The sequence below is a fragment of the Dermochelys coriacea genome, chromosome 8, assembly GCF_009764565.3.
Source record: "Dermochelys coriacea isolate rDerCor1 chromosome 8, rDerCor1.pri.v4, whole genome shotgun sequence".
NCBI classification, from domain to species: Eukaryota; Metazoa; Chordata; order Testudines; family Dermochelyidae; genus Dermochelys; species Dermochelys coriacea.
Genome location: NC_050075.1, coordinates 1,173,649 through 1,188,942, shown reverse-complemented (window position 1 = coordinate 1,188,942; position 15,294 = coordinate 1,173,649). Strand labels below are relative to the sequence as shown.

The following is a 15,294-nucleotide window of genomic DNA, read 5'->3' as shown; positions in this document are numbered from 1 at the left end:
GTTTTCTGCCTTTCAACCAGTTACTGATCTATGAGAGAACCTTCCTCCTTATCATATGACTACTTTGCTCAAGAGTCTTTGGTGAGAAACCTTGTCAAAGCTTGCTGAATGTCCAAGTACAATATATCCACTGGATCCCCTTTGTTCACATGTATGTTGACCCCCTCTCAAAGAATTCTAATAGACTGGTGAGGAATGATTTCCCTTTTTTGTTTATAGACTTGATCGTACAGTATAGTCAGGGAGACTAATCTTTTCATAGTCATGTTTTAAAAGATGCTTGAAAATGAGGAGACAAATCAGATGCATGTTAAGAGGAATAATTGTGGACAATCAGAGGTCCTGATCTTTCATGTACATCAACATCTCTTACAGCTGTTGGTTTCTTCTTTCCTTATCGGTTTCACAGTCAAGGCCAGTGATACAGCAGACATCTGAAGTTAACTTAGCTTATTGCAGAGCTTGAGGGTTTAGCCCCAGTGACCTATTACTGCCAGACATTCTGGATCTGTCTAGTTAACGGAATTTCCCAATGGGGAAGAACTCAGATAATGTGCAGAAATAACAGTCAATAGCATGTGCCCTGCAGCTTGTTTTTCCTGCTTCCTGCTAGTGCTTTTCCGCTCCTCATATGTTAATTGCCTTATTGTCAAGACTGATGCTTTAGATGTGGGCACTAAGGGCACTTGATTTAAGACCCATAGCTTGCAAATGAACGGAAATGCTTGTTAAAACTGTATAATTCTAAAAGCGTCTTAGGCTCCCAAAACACTGATAGAGCAAAGCAAAGCCAAGACTTAACAATTACAAATGAAAATATCCTTTCAAATCCGGTCCTGTCTCACATACCTTCCATGTTGTGAGTTCAGGCTTCTAGGCTCTGGAGCTCCCCTGAACCAATGACACTATCAGTCACCTTCAGACTATCATAAGCAGCGCAGTTACCTCTGACAGCTTAGTGGTTAAGGATGAGAGTGGATTACACTCAAACCTCCATAATTCAATCTCATGATCTGACACTAGCTATACTTTGAACAGTTACTTGCATGTAACAGAACCACATTTCTGTGATTTAGTTAAACAGCAATAAAATAAAAAGTTTGAAAAAGATTTGCAAGGCAATTGAGGAAACATGATTTAAATTAGATTTCAGATTGTGTTTGGACAGGTTTTGGTTATCAAATCTCAGAGATATGACTCAGCACTAGCCAATAAGATAGCTCATTTCCTAGCCAAATGGGACATGATCTGAAATACAACTTGAAAAGAAACAGAGCAGAACTCTAATGGCAAAGTGCAGCAGGCTGCCCTAAGATGCATAGTAGGTACTGCTCAGGACAGTCTCTTGGCAGGAATACACTGGGCAATAAGCATGCCCCAGTCAGGATTTTGGGTTCCGCTTTTTTTAACCACTGACCTCTCCATCGCTGTCAGATATAACAATAAAGGCATCCACAAAACTACGCTTCTTTTTGGCATCGACCAGGCCCCTTGGCTCTTCCTCCTCCCCATCCGGGCCCTGAAAGTCAGGGCTTTCTGCATGCTTCTTCTTCCTCGGCATCCTGCACTCTGAAAAAAAAAATAAAGAGGTTGAAAGCAGCCATTTGCTTCCATCTAGTTTAGTCTTCCCTTAACAGCCATCCAGTTTTACTATTTTAAGCAAAATACTCCAGGAATTAGATCTTATTGCAAAGCATGGTGGATTTAGTGCTGTTGGGAGCCACATGCATAAGTTCCCACTCATCAAGTCATGAATGCTTTACATAGCTGATTTGCTCGGAAGGGGCTTCGGAGGAGCAGCAGCACTCACAAGAATTGCCCTCCATTCTTGTTCTCCAATGCGATGAGTAAATTCCCACCCAACTCCTCTCATTAACGCTCATCGGCAAATGTGTCCAATTATTAATTTTACAGCAGGAAATCGCCAGCCCTCCATCAAGGACCCATGCCGTCCCCTATTAGCACCACCCTTCACTACCACTGATGCAGAACAAACCAAGATGTTGTGTTGAATCATGCTGACAACCTGGTGGCCTTGGCACTCCAGAATAGGAAACCACAGCAGCAAAACCAGTTGTCAGCTTCCATATTCAATTAGATGTGGGGCAAAAGCCATAGTTTTTCCAATAATGTAGTTATGCTTCCAGAACAGTAGCTCCAAGAAAAGCTGCACAAGCTCTGCAAGGTAGAAGAGTGGAAAAGAGATCGAAAGCAAGGAGTCGTGTACAATGCATGTCACATGACCTGCCTTCCCAATGAACAGCGAATTCAAGCTGTCCTCTGCTGAAATACTCTCCCTAAAGGGTCATCTCAAGCTTTTAGTATAAGCAAGGGCACTCGAGTTGCTGGGAGAGCCGAGCATTATCATTGCAACCTTTTGAGTGTTATGTGCAGCACCAGTGAGGGCAGGTGCATGTGCTATTCTTGGGGGAATTCTGCACCAAAAAGTTTAAAATTTGGTGCCAACAAATTAAAAATTTTTTTTGACGGATAGGTTTCTTCCTAGACATATTAATACAATAACTTTGACTAATTCATTTAAACTACAATACAGAAACATATTCCCTGCACCTCTCAGAAGCAGTGCAAAGGCTTGGGGGAGTCAGGGGTAACAGAGGAGCAGAGGGAGAGGGAAGGAGCCTGGGAGCGAACCTGGAAGGCTATTGGGGGTGAATGAGAGAGGTATGGAACAGTTTCTTTGGGGGGAAAGGGGAAAGAGTAATTGTTAGGGAGTTGGGGACTCCCCCATATACACCCTGATTGATCCCAAGCCTCTCCCATTCAGTCAGGCACATCTGCCCCGTCCCCGTGTGGCCCTGGAGCCCCCCTCCCATTCAGTCCTTGCTCAGTGCTGTCACCCCACTAGCTCCTGACCCTGCGCCCCAGTCTGTCCCCCCAATAACCCTTCTGAATCCCAGTCTGTGACCTCCCCAGCAACCCCTCGTGCCTCACACTGCCTCCGAACTGAGCTCCATGGGCAGGCTAATGTAATGAATGCAGTCAGCTGTTCTGGCACCACAGCGGCCTCTGGTGAGCAAAAGGTGCAACTCTAGCACTTCTTGGGCAGAATGTATTTCCTGCAGAAAAAAAATAATTCTGCACCGGACATGAATTCTGCACGTGCGCAGTGAAACAGAATTCCCCCAGAAGTAAATAAGTGCAAGAAAAGCTAGCGCATCAGTAAGTAGCTTCTTTCCTTGTTCATCTACACACTGCAGGGGAGAGCTGCACAAAAGCATTGGCTGCTCTGATCAGTAAAAGCACAGTCAAGAAGACTCAAGAGACACCGTGGCCAAATGAGAGCAGCAAGATGGTGATGGAGTTAAAGCCCCATTTTCCTTCTCCATTCTCAAAAGCTGATTTTGCATTTCAGTTGAACAAGCAAACTGCTGACAGCAATCATCTCCACTTCTCCCAAGAGCATCACAAAGCTGTTTAAAGCAGTAGACGTCGTCTATCTTGACTTTAATAAGGCTTTTGATACTGTCTCGCATGACCTTCTCATAAACAAACTAGGGAAATGCAACCTAGATGGAGCTACTATAAGATGGGTGCAAAACTCGCTGGAAAACCATTCCCAGAGAGTAGTTATCAGTGGTTCACAGACATGCTGGAAGGGCATAACGAGTGGGGTCCCGTAGGAATCAGTTCTGGGTCCGGTTCTGTTCAATAACTTCATCAGTGAGTTAGGTAATGGTACAGAGAGTACACTTATAAAGTTTGTGGACCATACCAAGCTGGGAGGGGTTGCAAGTGCTTTGGAGGATAGGATTAAAATTCAAAATGATCTGGACAGACTGGAGAAATGGTCTGAAGTAAATAGGATGAAATTCAATAAGTACTTCATTTAGGAAGAAACAATCAGTTGCACACATACAGAATGGGAAATGACGGCCTAGGAAGGAGTACTGCAAAAAGGGATCTGGGGGTCATAGTAGATCACAACCTTAATATGAGTCAACAGTGTAATACTGTTGCAAAAAAAGCAAATTTCATTCTGGGATGTATTAGCAGGAGTGTTGTAAGCAAGACATGAGAAGTAATTCTTCTGCTCTACTCCACACTGATTAGGCCTCAGCTGGAGTATTGTGTCAAGTTCCAGATGCCACATTTCAGGAAAGATGTGGACAAATTGGAGAACGTCCAGAGAAGAGCAACAAAAATGATGAAAGGTCTAGAAAACATGACCTAGGAGGGAAGATTGAAAAAACTGGGTTTGTTTTCTCTGGAGAAGAGAAGACAGAGAGGGGACATGGTAACCGTTTTCAAGCATGTAAAAGGTTGTTACAAGGAGGAGGGAGAAGAATTGTTCTCCTTAACCTCTGAGGACAGGACAAGAAGCAATGGGCTTCAATTGCAGCACGGGTGGTTTAGGTTGGACATTAGGAAAAACTTCCTGTCAGGGTGGTTAAGCTCTGAAATAAATTGCCTAGGGAGATTGTGGAATCTCCATCATTAGAGAGTTTTAAGAGCAGGTTAGACAAACTGTAGGAATGGCCATGAGTGCAGGGGACTGGATTAGTGACCCCTTGAAGTCCCTTCCAGTCCTATGATTCTACGATAAATAGGCTCAACTCCTTTTCATAGATAGGGCCATGGGTGCACATACAGGTTACACTGCATGCCCACAGTCACCATGCAAGAGAGCAGTTGAGCTGGGATAGAACCCCCAGGTTCCCTCGACTCCTAGCCCAGAGCCTTATCCACCGGTCCATGCTGCCTCCATTAAAATGGTTGAAATCTCTTGAATCTACTGGCTTCGGCCTAATATGGAAACACAAGAAAATATACGACAATGACCCTCGGCTATTTCCCCCATTACCCAATACAGAACAGAACATTCCCTCTCAAACACCAAAGGAGTTCAAGCATGCAGTGGCTTCACAGAAGAGAAGGACAGGAACATGCTCAGAGCTCGTGCTGACTGAAGAACAAGAGTATAGCACATTGCTCCAGCTGCATGCAGGCCTGGTCTCTGCTACAAAGTTACACTGACCCAAGTCAAATTGTGTCGACCTAGTTGTGATATGTCTATACCAAAATTTATCTCCTGCCGACATAAGCACCCTGTTACAGCGACGCAATAACACCACATTCCTGAGCAATGCAGAGCCACAACTGACCTATTTAGGTCGACAAAGTGTGAGTACAGACACTGCATTAGTTGTGTCAACCGTAACAGTTCTCCAGCAGCTGTCCCACAGTGCCCCGTCCCCACAACAGTGGCCATTCTCATCATGGTTTTGAATTCCACTGCCCAGGAGTCACAGAGACTGGAAGCTCACCTTCCCCCTTACAAACCTCTGCATGCTTTTTAAATGTAGTCTCCTGGTTGTCCACCTTGATGAGCACACCTACCACCTCACCTTTGTTGTGTGGAGCCAACCATGCCAGCTCCATGCATAAAGAAAAGTACTAGACCAGGGGCGGGCAAACTTTTTGGCCTGAGGGCCACATCGGGTTTCCAAAATTGTACGGCGGACCAGTTAGGGGAGGCTGCACCTCCCCAAACAGCCAGTTGTAGCTCAGCCCCCGGCCCCTATCCAACTCCCCCTGCTTCTCACCCTCTGATGGCTCCCCCGGGACTCCTACCCCATCCACCACCCCCTGCTTTCCTGTCCCCTGACTATCCCCAGACTTCCCGCCCCAACTGCCCCCTGTCACCCCATCCAACCCCTCCTCTCATTCCTGATTGCCCCCCCTAGGACCCCTGCCCCATCCAACCACCCATTCTCCCTGTCCCCTGACTGTCCGCGGAACCCTGCCCCTGACTGCTCCCCGCTGCCCCATCCAACCTCCCCCCTCCTTCCTGACTGCCCCCTTGGGACTCCTGCCCCCATTCAACCCCCCTGTGCCCTGCCCTATAACCACCCCACCTCCTATCCACACCCCCGCCCCCTGAACACCCCCTCGAACTCTCCTGCCCTCTATTCAACCCCCCCTCTTCCTGCCCCCTTACTACGCTACCTGGAGCACTGGTGGCTGGCAGTGCTACAGCTGCACCACCCGGCCGGAGCCAGCCACGCACCGTGCAGCACAGAGCACCGGGTCAGGCTGGGCTCTGCAGCTGCGCTGCCCAGGAGCTTGCAGCTCTCCCCCCCCCCCCCGCCTAGACCATCGCGCCGGTGATGCACTGAGCTGAGGCTGCAGGGGAGGGGGAGAACAGCAGGGGAGGGGCCGGGGGCGAGCCTCCTGGGCCAGGAGCTCAGGGGCCAGGCAGGACGGTCCCATGGGCCAGATGTGGCTCGTGGGCCATAGTTTGCCCACCTCTGTACTAGACCCACTCCTGTCTTGAGCAAGCTGGAAGTCTTAGATCTTCTTGGCCTGTAGGGAAAGATGCTCTGCCACAGAAATATAGACATCTATGGGGCATGACAGGGATGAGCAGCAGTGCCATGGGAAAGCAAAGGAACTTTGCTAGGCATACCAGAAGGTGATGGAGGCCAGCAACAAATCTGGTGCTTCCCCCTAGACCTTCTGTAAACGCTGGCCTTGGAAGGGCCATATGACCATGACCATAGAGAAAGACTGAGAATGAAGACAGTGGTTGCTGCAGGAGAGGGAAAGGGACTGAAAAGTGCATCAGGAAATGCACCAGGACATCATGGGTTTGCTCAAGCAACAAACTCTGACGTTGCAGAGTATTTCTGACCTACATACCCAAAGATGCTGGACTCAGCAGCCTTCCCAGGACTTAGAGAGCTCCGTGGTCAGTGCTTCCGACTCTCCTCTGTAAGTGTAGGGAGGCAACTTGGTGTGCACCCGTAAACCTATCACTCCATTCCAGACAGCACGGAGAACCAGTTACACATCCACTGCCCTGTAAAAACCACACATCAGCCACAATGCACTACACCACAAAAGATTTACATACCTGAACATAAACTATCACTGTTTGCTTGCGTTTTGAGGTGGGATTTTAAAGTATGGCTCACCAAGTTAGTGGTGCTAAAATGTTTTTACCTTGTGTTTGCACTTTAATTTTGTTTCCTGCTTCTTTGCTCACGACAACATTTTATTTTTGGAGATTCAGAGTATATTTATCAGTTTACACCAGCATTATAGCTGCATTAAAGAATTCTTAATTCATACACACGAGACACACTATTTCATAAAAGCATCTCACAACACTACTGTGGGCTGACTATAAAAATGGTCTTTTAAAGCCTCCTTCAGCTATATAGGTCCACAGTTGGCTCTTCTAACAGCCCTCAAGTCTGGCTGTTCAAATTCAGCAGACAGATGGTCCACCTCACCTCTCCGCCCTGGCAGTAGCCTGTCCCCCTTTGCCTCATAGATATTATGCAGTACACAACATGCAGTATAATAATGGAGATGTTTGCCTCACTGAAATCCAATCAAGTGAGTAAAGAGTGCCAGCGACTCTTCAATCTATCAAAAGCACATTAAATAGTCATTTTGCTATTTGCTGATAGCTGAATCTTTCTTTTGTGATGTTGAGGTGGCCAGTGTACATCTTCAAGAGCCAGGAGCAGGCTAGGTTCCCCAGAATCACAACTGGCATTTCACATTGTCAATGGTAATGTGTCAGTCAAGGAAAAATGTCCCTGCTTGCAGCTTTTTGAAAAGACCTGAGTTCTTAAAGATGCTTCCCTGACCAGCCCACACTGATATCAGTGATGCATCCCCAGTGATCCACTAGTGCTTGTATAACCATGGAAAAGTATCTCTTTCTGTTTATGCACCTAGTGGCAAGGTGGGATCGTCCCAGAATAGGATATGTGTGCCATCTATCACCTCACTGTAGTTCAGGAACGCTATTGCTGCAAATCTATGCACTATTTCCTGCATATTACCAAGACTAACAGTCCTGTGTCGCAGGATATACTTAATGGCCTTATATGCTTGGAAAAAAATGGCCCCCACTGTAGATTTTCTAACTTTAAACTGATTGGCCACTGACCAATAGCAATCCAGCATTGCAAGCTTCCAGAGCATGATAGCCACTCGCTTCACCACAGTCATTGCAGCTGATTTTGACCTCTCTGCACTGGATATCTGAGGCAAGCTTGGCACACAGATCCAGGAATGTGGCCATTCGCATCCAAATGTTCTGCAAGCACTATTTGTCATCTCAAACCTGCATTACAATGCAATCCCACCAATCAGTGCTTGTTTCTCCAGCCCAGAAGCTAACATGCACTGGGTGGAGCTGCTCCATGAATGTCAGAAACAGTTTGGAATTTCTCTTCGTTGTGTCCATCAGCACACAGTTATTACACTGGAATACCTCTGCAGCTTTCTCACTGCATGGTCAGTTATAGTAGTACTACTTAGTTCTGCAAATACAGGAGAATCGTGCACCCTGTATTAGCAATAGTCATTAGAACGACACTGAGTTCTGCAGGGTGCATGCTTCTGCAAATATGGTGCACACTGAAAAGTGACATGTGGCACTGGGGGAGATTTTAAAAATGGCGTGAAAATTATAGGATGGAGCAAGCACCATGGAATGGAGAAAGTTGTATGGTGGGAACTTAACTCTCAGTTCTCAGAAATCCCTGGAAAAATCGTTAGTATCCCACAAAGCACTCAGACATGTCCCACAAGGCATTGTGTCAGGCAGCGGCACACGCCATGCTGGGGTACCTACCCAGGGTGCACTGCATTTTATATTGACGCAACCACTCACAGTGCGCTTGCACCACGCCGAAGCAAGCAACGACGCAGGCACACACGCCAGCAATATACAAAAGTCACCAACTGTATACTGACTTAATTTGCCTCGACCAAACTTTGTAGCATAGACATGGCCTTAGATACAGTGACAGAAGACTGGGAGGCAGGAATAAACAACTTCCCATCCACTCCTTCTGCAGCCTTGTGCAAGTCACTTAGTAGATTTCCCTCGCTTTCCCCATCTGTAAATCTGGGATGCCAATCCTTGTTGTGAGGGTTAATTGATAATAAAGGGCAATAAGGAGGAGTTTTAAAGTATATTAGGAAGAAAAACATTTCTAACAGTGATGTTGGTCCATGACTAGATGGAAAAAATGGAATTATCAATAATAATGCAGAAAAGGCAAAGCATTCAATAAACATTTCTGTTCTGTATTTGGGGACAAGACAGATGATGGGGTAATAGCATATGAGGATGATGAAATACTTTTCATTCCAATAGTATCTCGGCAGGATGTTAAACAGGAACTATAAAAATCAGACATTTTTAAAACAGCAGATCCAGATAACTTGCACCCAAGAGTTTCAAATGTGCTGGCTGAGGAGTTGGTGGACCATTAATGTTGATTTTCAGTAAGTCTTGGAATACTGGGGAAATTCCAGAAGACTGGAAGCTAATGTTGTATCAATATTTAAAAAGGGTAAATGGGAGGACCTGGCTTGTCAGTCTGACATTGATCTGGGGCAAGATAATGGTGCAGCTGTTATGGCACTCGATTAATAAAGAATTAAAAGAGGGTAATATAATTAATGTCAATCAACATGGGTTTATGGAAAATAGATCCTGTTTAAATAACTTGATATATTTTTTGATGAGATTACAAGTTTGATTGATAAAGTTAACAATGTTGATGTAATATATTTAGACTTCTGAATGGCATTTGACTTGGTACCACATGACATTTTGATTAAAAAATTGCAACAATATAAATCAAGCTGGCTAACTGAGGGGTCTCAAAATGTAACTAGAAATTGGGAAACATTAGCAAGCAGTGTGTTTCTAGTGGGGTCTTGCAGGGACCTGTTCCAATTTAACATTTTTATCAAGGATCTACAAGAAAACATAAAATCACCACTGATAAAGTTTGCACATGACACACAAATTGGGGGATTGGGAAATAATGAAGAGGACAGGTCACTGATACAGAGTGCTCTGGATCCCTGGGTAAGCTGGGTACAAGCAAAAAATATGTTTTAATAATGCTAAATGTAAACGTGTACATCTAGGACCAAAGAACATCGGCCATTGTGACACGATGGAGGGCTCCACCCTGGGAAGCAGTGACTTTGAAACAGATTTGGGGATTGTGGTGGATAATCAGCTGACCATGCAGTACCTGTGCAACCATGTGGCTGAAAAGGCTAATGCGATCCTTGGATGCATAAAAAGGGGATCTCGAGTAGGAGCAGAGGGTGATTTTCCCTTTGTATTTGGCACTGGCGCTACAGCTGCTGCAGTCCTGTGCCCAGTTCTGGTGCCTATAGTTCAAGAAGGATGCTGATAAATTGGAGAAGGTTTAGAGAAGTGCCATGAGAGTGATTAAAGGATTAGAAAACCTGCCCTACAGTATTTGACAATGGGCTCTTCAAATTGGCACAGAAAGCTATAAAATGACCCAATGGCTGGAGGGGGAAACTATATAAATTCACATTAGAAATAAAGTGTACATTTTTAACAGGGAGGGTAATTAACCATTGGAACAGTTTACCCAGGATCATGGTAGATTCTCCATCACTAACAATTTTTAAATCAAGATTGGATGTTTTCCCACGAGATTTGCTCTAGAATTATTTAGGGACAGTTCTAGATCCTCTATTATACAGGAGGAGGTCACACTAAAGAAGAGAAGACGGAGGGGGGGAACATGAGTGTTAACAGTTTTCAAGTACATAAAAGGTTGTTACAAGGAGGAGGAAGAAAATCTGTTTTCATTAACCTCTGAGGACAGGACAAGAAGCAATGGGCTTCAATTGCAGCAAGGGCAGTTTAGGTTGGACATTAGGAAAAACTTCCTAACTGTCAGGGTAGTTATGCACTGGAATAAATTGCCTAGGGAGGTGGTGGAATCTCCATCATTGGAGATTTTTGAGAGCAGTTCAGACAAACACCTGTCAGGGATGGTCTAGACCAGTGTTTTTCAAAGTTCGGGTCATGACTCAGTACTGGGTCGCAGCATGTAAGGCATTGGGTCGCCTTGCTCAGCACCCAGGGACCCTAGCAGCTCTGGTCAGCACCGCCAACAGGGCCGGCTTCTAGGCAGGGGAGCCACAGGGCTCTGCACACTGCCCCCACCCCGAGCACTGGCTTCACACTCCCATTGGCTGGTTTCCAGCCAATGGGAACTGGGGGGGTCGGTGCCTGTGGGCAAGAGCCGCGCGGAGCCAATTGAGCACCTCTGCCTGGAGCCGGACCTGCTGCTGGATGCTTCTGGGGCGCAGCGCGGTCCACGGTGCCAGGACAGGCGGGAAACCTGCTTCTGCACCCCCGGCTGCGCCACTCACCGGGAGCCACGGGAGGTAAGCCCGTGCCCCAACCCCACACCGCAATCCCTTGCCCCAGCCCTGGGCCCCCACCAACCTGGAACCCTTTCCTGCACCCCCAACACCGCCACTGGGTTGCAGGCATCAACAATTTTCTTCAACTGGGTCAAAGGTTTGAAAACCACTGCTCTAGACTAGGGGTTCTTACAACAAAATTTTTGGTGGCCTCAGAGTGTGGCCACCTACTGTTGCTGGTGGCCGTGCTGACAATTTTTCCTAAAATACTTGATTAACTTCAGGAAAAACAAATAAATATGCACATATACATGTCCAAAACACTGTAATTTATTTATGTAGGGTTTTTTTAGACTCAGTAATAAAAATAATTTACAGTTGTCTCTATTCTTTACTGGACCAAAACAGAACAGAAACAGAAATAAGGCGCTTTGCATTTTCTTGTCTTTTTGTTGTTGTTTCTTTTGCTTTTTTGGTTGCATTTTTTTTCCTTCTAAGACTTGCTAGCTGGTAAGTCTTCTACTGTATGTTTGTTAATATCACTTTTCACAGCAGATTTACTCAGCCCTGGCAAGCACTGGGACAAATTAAGCCCTGGATGGGGAGGTGGGCAGGGAGGCAGCGGGGCACAGGGACAAGGGCAGGGGTGGTGAGCTTGAGGCTGGAGCCTGGAACCAGAGCCTGCCACCATGTGGATGAAGCCCAAAGCCCTGTAGCTAAAGCCTGCCTCCCCTGCCCCTGGGAAAGTGGGGAATCCACCAGCTGTCGGCCCCTCCAGTGTTTGTATCTCTGGAGGGAGGCAGGGCCCAACCGCTGCTGGCGGCCCTGGGAGAGGGGACACTGCTTTGCGCCCCCCGCCCAGGAGGCTGTGGCTCCAAGAAAATGCCCTGGTGGCTGCATTTGAGAAACACTGGTAGACAATACTTGGTCCTGCCATGAGTGCAGGGGACTGGACCTGATGGCCTCTTGAGGTCCCTTCCAGTCCTACGATTCTATGGTTCTATGAAATGATCGCAATGGTCCCTGCTGGCCTTCCAATCTAGGAATAAGGTTTGGGAAGCCCTTCGAAGATGAAAAGTGCTGTATCAATTCTATGCATTGATTTTAAAAGTGACTGCAACTGTCAAGGCACAATCAATAAATTCCTGTTTGTCTGCTACTGAGAAATAAAACAGGGCTCCCAACAAGATCCTGCAGCATGTGGAAGGGTGTTAGCTCTTGAAAGACAAAGCTATCCTGCTCCGGCTGAGCTACATGTGGGCATTGCTGGAGATTCTTTCTTATCCTTTCCCTTCTTTCTGCTCTTCTGTTCCCTCCCCTGCACCAGACACACACCTCATGGATGCAGGCAACTACCCTCATACAGAACTTCTGAGATTCCATTATAGTGTGGGAGGAGCCTTATCAGAGGAAAGATATGCACAGAGCAAGCCCTTTGGGATGATGGACAGAAGCAGCACCAAACAGACCTTTGGTCACTGTTGTCTGAGTCCTTTCAGCTGTGTATTTGGGGAAGCTGATTGTAAACCTAGATTTACCAGGGAAACAAGGCAAACGTCCACACTGGTCCCTAACTCCTTCCGATTGTGCAACGCACCTTCTGCATGCTGCACCACATTAGATAAGGGATCACTTAGAAGCATCAGCTGGCAGTCCAAAGATTTACTTATCCCTGACGTTCGCCAAAATAGATGCACAGAGCTTTACCCACACAACTCCCACCACAGGGCTGAAAATAAAGGGGCTGAGGTGGCAGAGAGAGCGTCTGTACAATATACACTAAGTGAAGAAGGCAAAAAAGGAAGCATGTGTCAGTGATCTTTCAGAGGGAACAACTGCTGGTAACTGAGGCAATGCTATTTGCTTTCACAGCAATGACACAGACTAAAGAATTAATTACTTACTAGAACTTGTGCAAAGTAGCTCGCCTCTAGCTTTCCAGTCACCCACTAGTTCATCTTTGGATATTAAGAACATCTTCTAAATGTTCTGACAACAAAGGTGACCCAGGAATGAGATAACTCACACGTTTCCTTCCACCCATAGCATTTTTAGGGGTACCCTTGAAGATCTCCAACTGGTGACTATTTGTCACTCTCTCTCTCCCCATCTATCATTTTGATGAATCAGAAAACAATTAATGACAGGATAATTCTAAATCTTGATACTGCAGCGACAGACCTGCCAAGTTGTGACAGCTTAAACATGCTTGAAAAATGAGACCAAAAATGAATGACTCCCATCCATAGATAAGTTTCTGAGAGGTCTGAGACATGGGCTGCTGCTTTATAAACGGCTCCCTTCCCACAGGAATGATGCACGTTGCTCACAATCAGCACCATGGACTAACCACCACACAGGCTAATTCCACATGAGGCCCTTCTCTAGCCTCTTCTGCCCAGAGGTCTTGGGGCTCTTTGCAGCCATTATTTAATTCCACCGCTTGATGAGTCCCAGGGAGAGGCCTGATTTCCTGCAGTGCTGAGCATACACCGGTTCCACTGAAGCCAATGAGAGCTGCCCACAGCATCTCGGGAGATCGGGCCAAGAAGACCAGCATCGCCCGCAGCAGGTCAGTCACAGAGGCAGGACTAGAACCCAGGACCCCGGAGTCCCAGGCCTGTCACTTACCCACTAGACAACACTTTTCTAAGACCCTGATCCTGCCAGGAGCTCTCTGCGGGGAGGACCCTGTGCTCTGATAGAGACTCGCTGGCCCAGGCTCTCCTGCAAAACAGGGGCCTAAGTGTTCACATAAAACCAACCAGGTTTTCAGAGGGCTGGGCTAGGGGTATCGGACAAGGCTGGCCCGGAGACACAGCTAACCCCGAAGAGCTCCATCCCCTAACAGGGTCTCACAGTCTCTTGCTATGACCCTTCCTCCCCCTGGTAATGTGGGGGGAGTGGTTTGGGGCACCCTCCAGGGCAGGCTGGGGGGGCACACAGGCCTGGAGGAGGAGAGGCAGGGGCACCCAGCAGGAAAGGGGGGGTCAGGCGGGGAAGGGGAGGGGCAGGGGCACCCAGCGGGGAAGGGGGGGTCAGGCGGGGAGGGCGAGGGGCAGGGGCACCCAGCGGGGAAGGGGGGGTCAGGCGGGGAGGGCGAGGGGCAGGGGCACCCAGCGGGGAAGGGGGGGTCAGGCGGGGAGGGCGAGGGGCAGGGGCACCCAGCGGGGAAGGGGGGGTCAGGCGGGGAGGGCGAGGGGCAGGGGCACCCAGCGGGGAAGGGGGGGTCAGGCGGGGAGGGCGAGGGGCAGGGGCACCCAGCGGGGAAAGGGGGGTCAGGCGGAGAGGGCGACGGGCAGGGGCACCCAGCGGACTGTGGGCGGGTCAGGCGGGGAGGGGGAGGGGGAGGGGCACCCAGCGGGGAAGGGGGGGTCAGGCGGGGAGGGCGAGGGGCAGGGGCACCCAGCGGGGAAGGGGGGGTCAGGCGGGGAGGGCGAGGGGCAGGGGCACCCAGCGGGGAAGGGGGGGTCAGGCGGGGAGGGCGAGGGGCAGGGGCACCCAGCGGACTGTGGGGGGGGTCAGGCGGGGAATGGGAGGGGGGAGGGGCATCCAGCGGGGAAAGGGGGGTCAGGCGGGGAGGGCGAGGGGCAGGGGCACCCAGCGGGGAAAGGGGGGTCAGGCGGGGAGGGCGACGGGCAGGGGTACCCAGCGGGGAAGGGGGGGTCAGGCGGGGAGGGCGACGGCCAGGGGCACCCAGCGGACTGTGGGGGGGTCAGGCGGGGAATGGGAGGGGGAGGGGCATCCAGCGGGGAAAGGGGGGGTCAGGCGGGGAGGGCGAGGGGCAGGGGCACCCAGCGGGGAAGGGGGGGTCAGGCGGGGAGGGCGACGGGCAGGGGCACCCAGCGGACTGTGGGCGGGTCAGGCGGGGAGGGGGAGGGGCACCCAGCGGGGAAGGGGGGGTCAGGCGGGGAGGGCGAGGGGCAGGGGCACCCAGCGGACTGTGGGGGGGTCAGGCGGGGAATGGGAGGGGGAGGGGCACCCAGCAGACTGTGGGGGAGTCAGGCGGGGAGGGGGAGGGGCACCCAGCGGGGAAGGGGGGTCAGGCGGGGAGGGCGAGGGGCAGGGGCACCCAGCGGGGGAAGGGGGGGTCAGGCG

At 49.1% G+C, this 15,294-nt stretch overlaps 1 protein-coding gene across 13 annotated transcripts in view; it reads right to left on the bottom strand.

Moving 5' to 3' along the window:
• UIMC1 (ubiquitin interaction motif containing 1) overlaps nucleotides 1-15,294 on the bottom strand; it is a 59,568-nt gene that overhangs the window by 41,656 nt on the left and 2,618 nt on the right. For all 13 annotated transcript variants that reach the window (XR_006283203.1, XM_043520621.1, XM_043520620.1 and 10 more), the window contains exon 2: nucleotides 1,418-1,569. Coding sequence is in view for 12 of the 13 variants with exons in the window: in XM_043520621.1 (XP_043376556.1) it covers nucleotides 1,418-1,561 (144 nt within the window). In the remaining variant the exon portion in view is untranslated. The remainder of the gene's footprint in view (nucleotides 1-1,417; nucleotides 1,570-15,294) is intronic.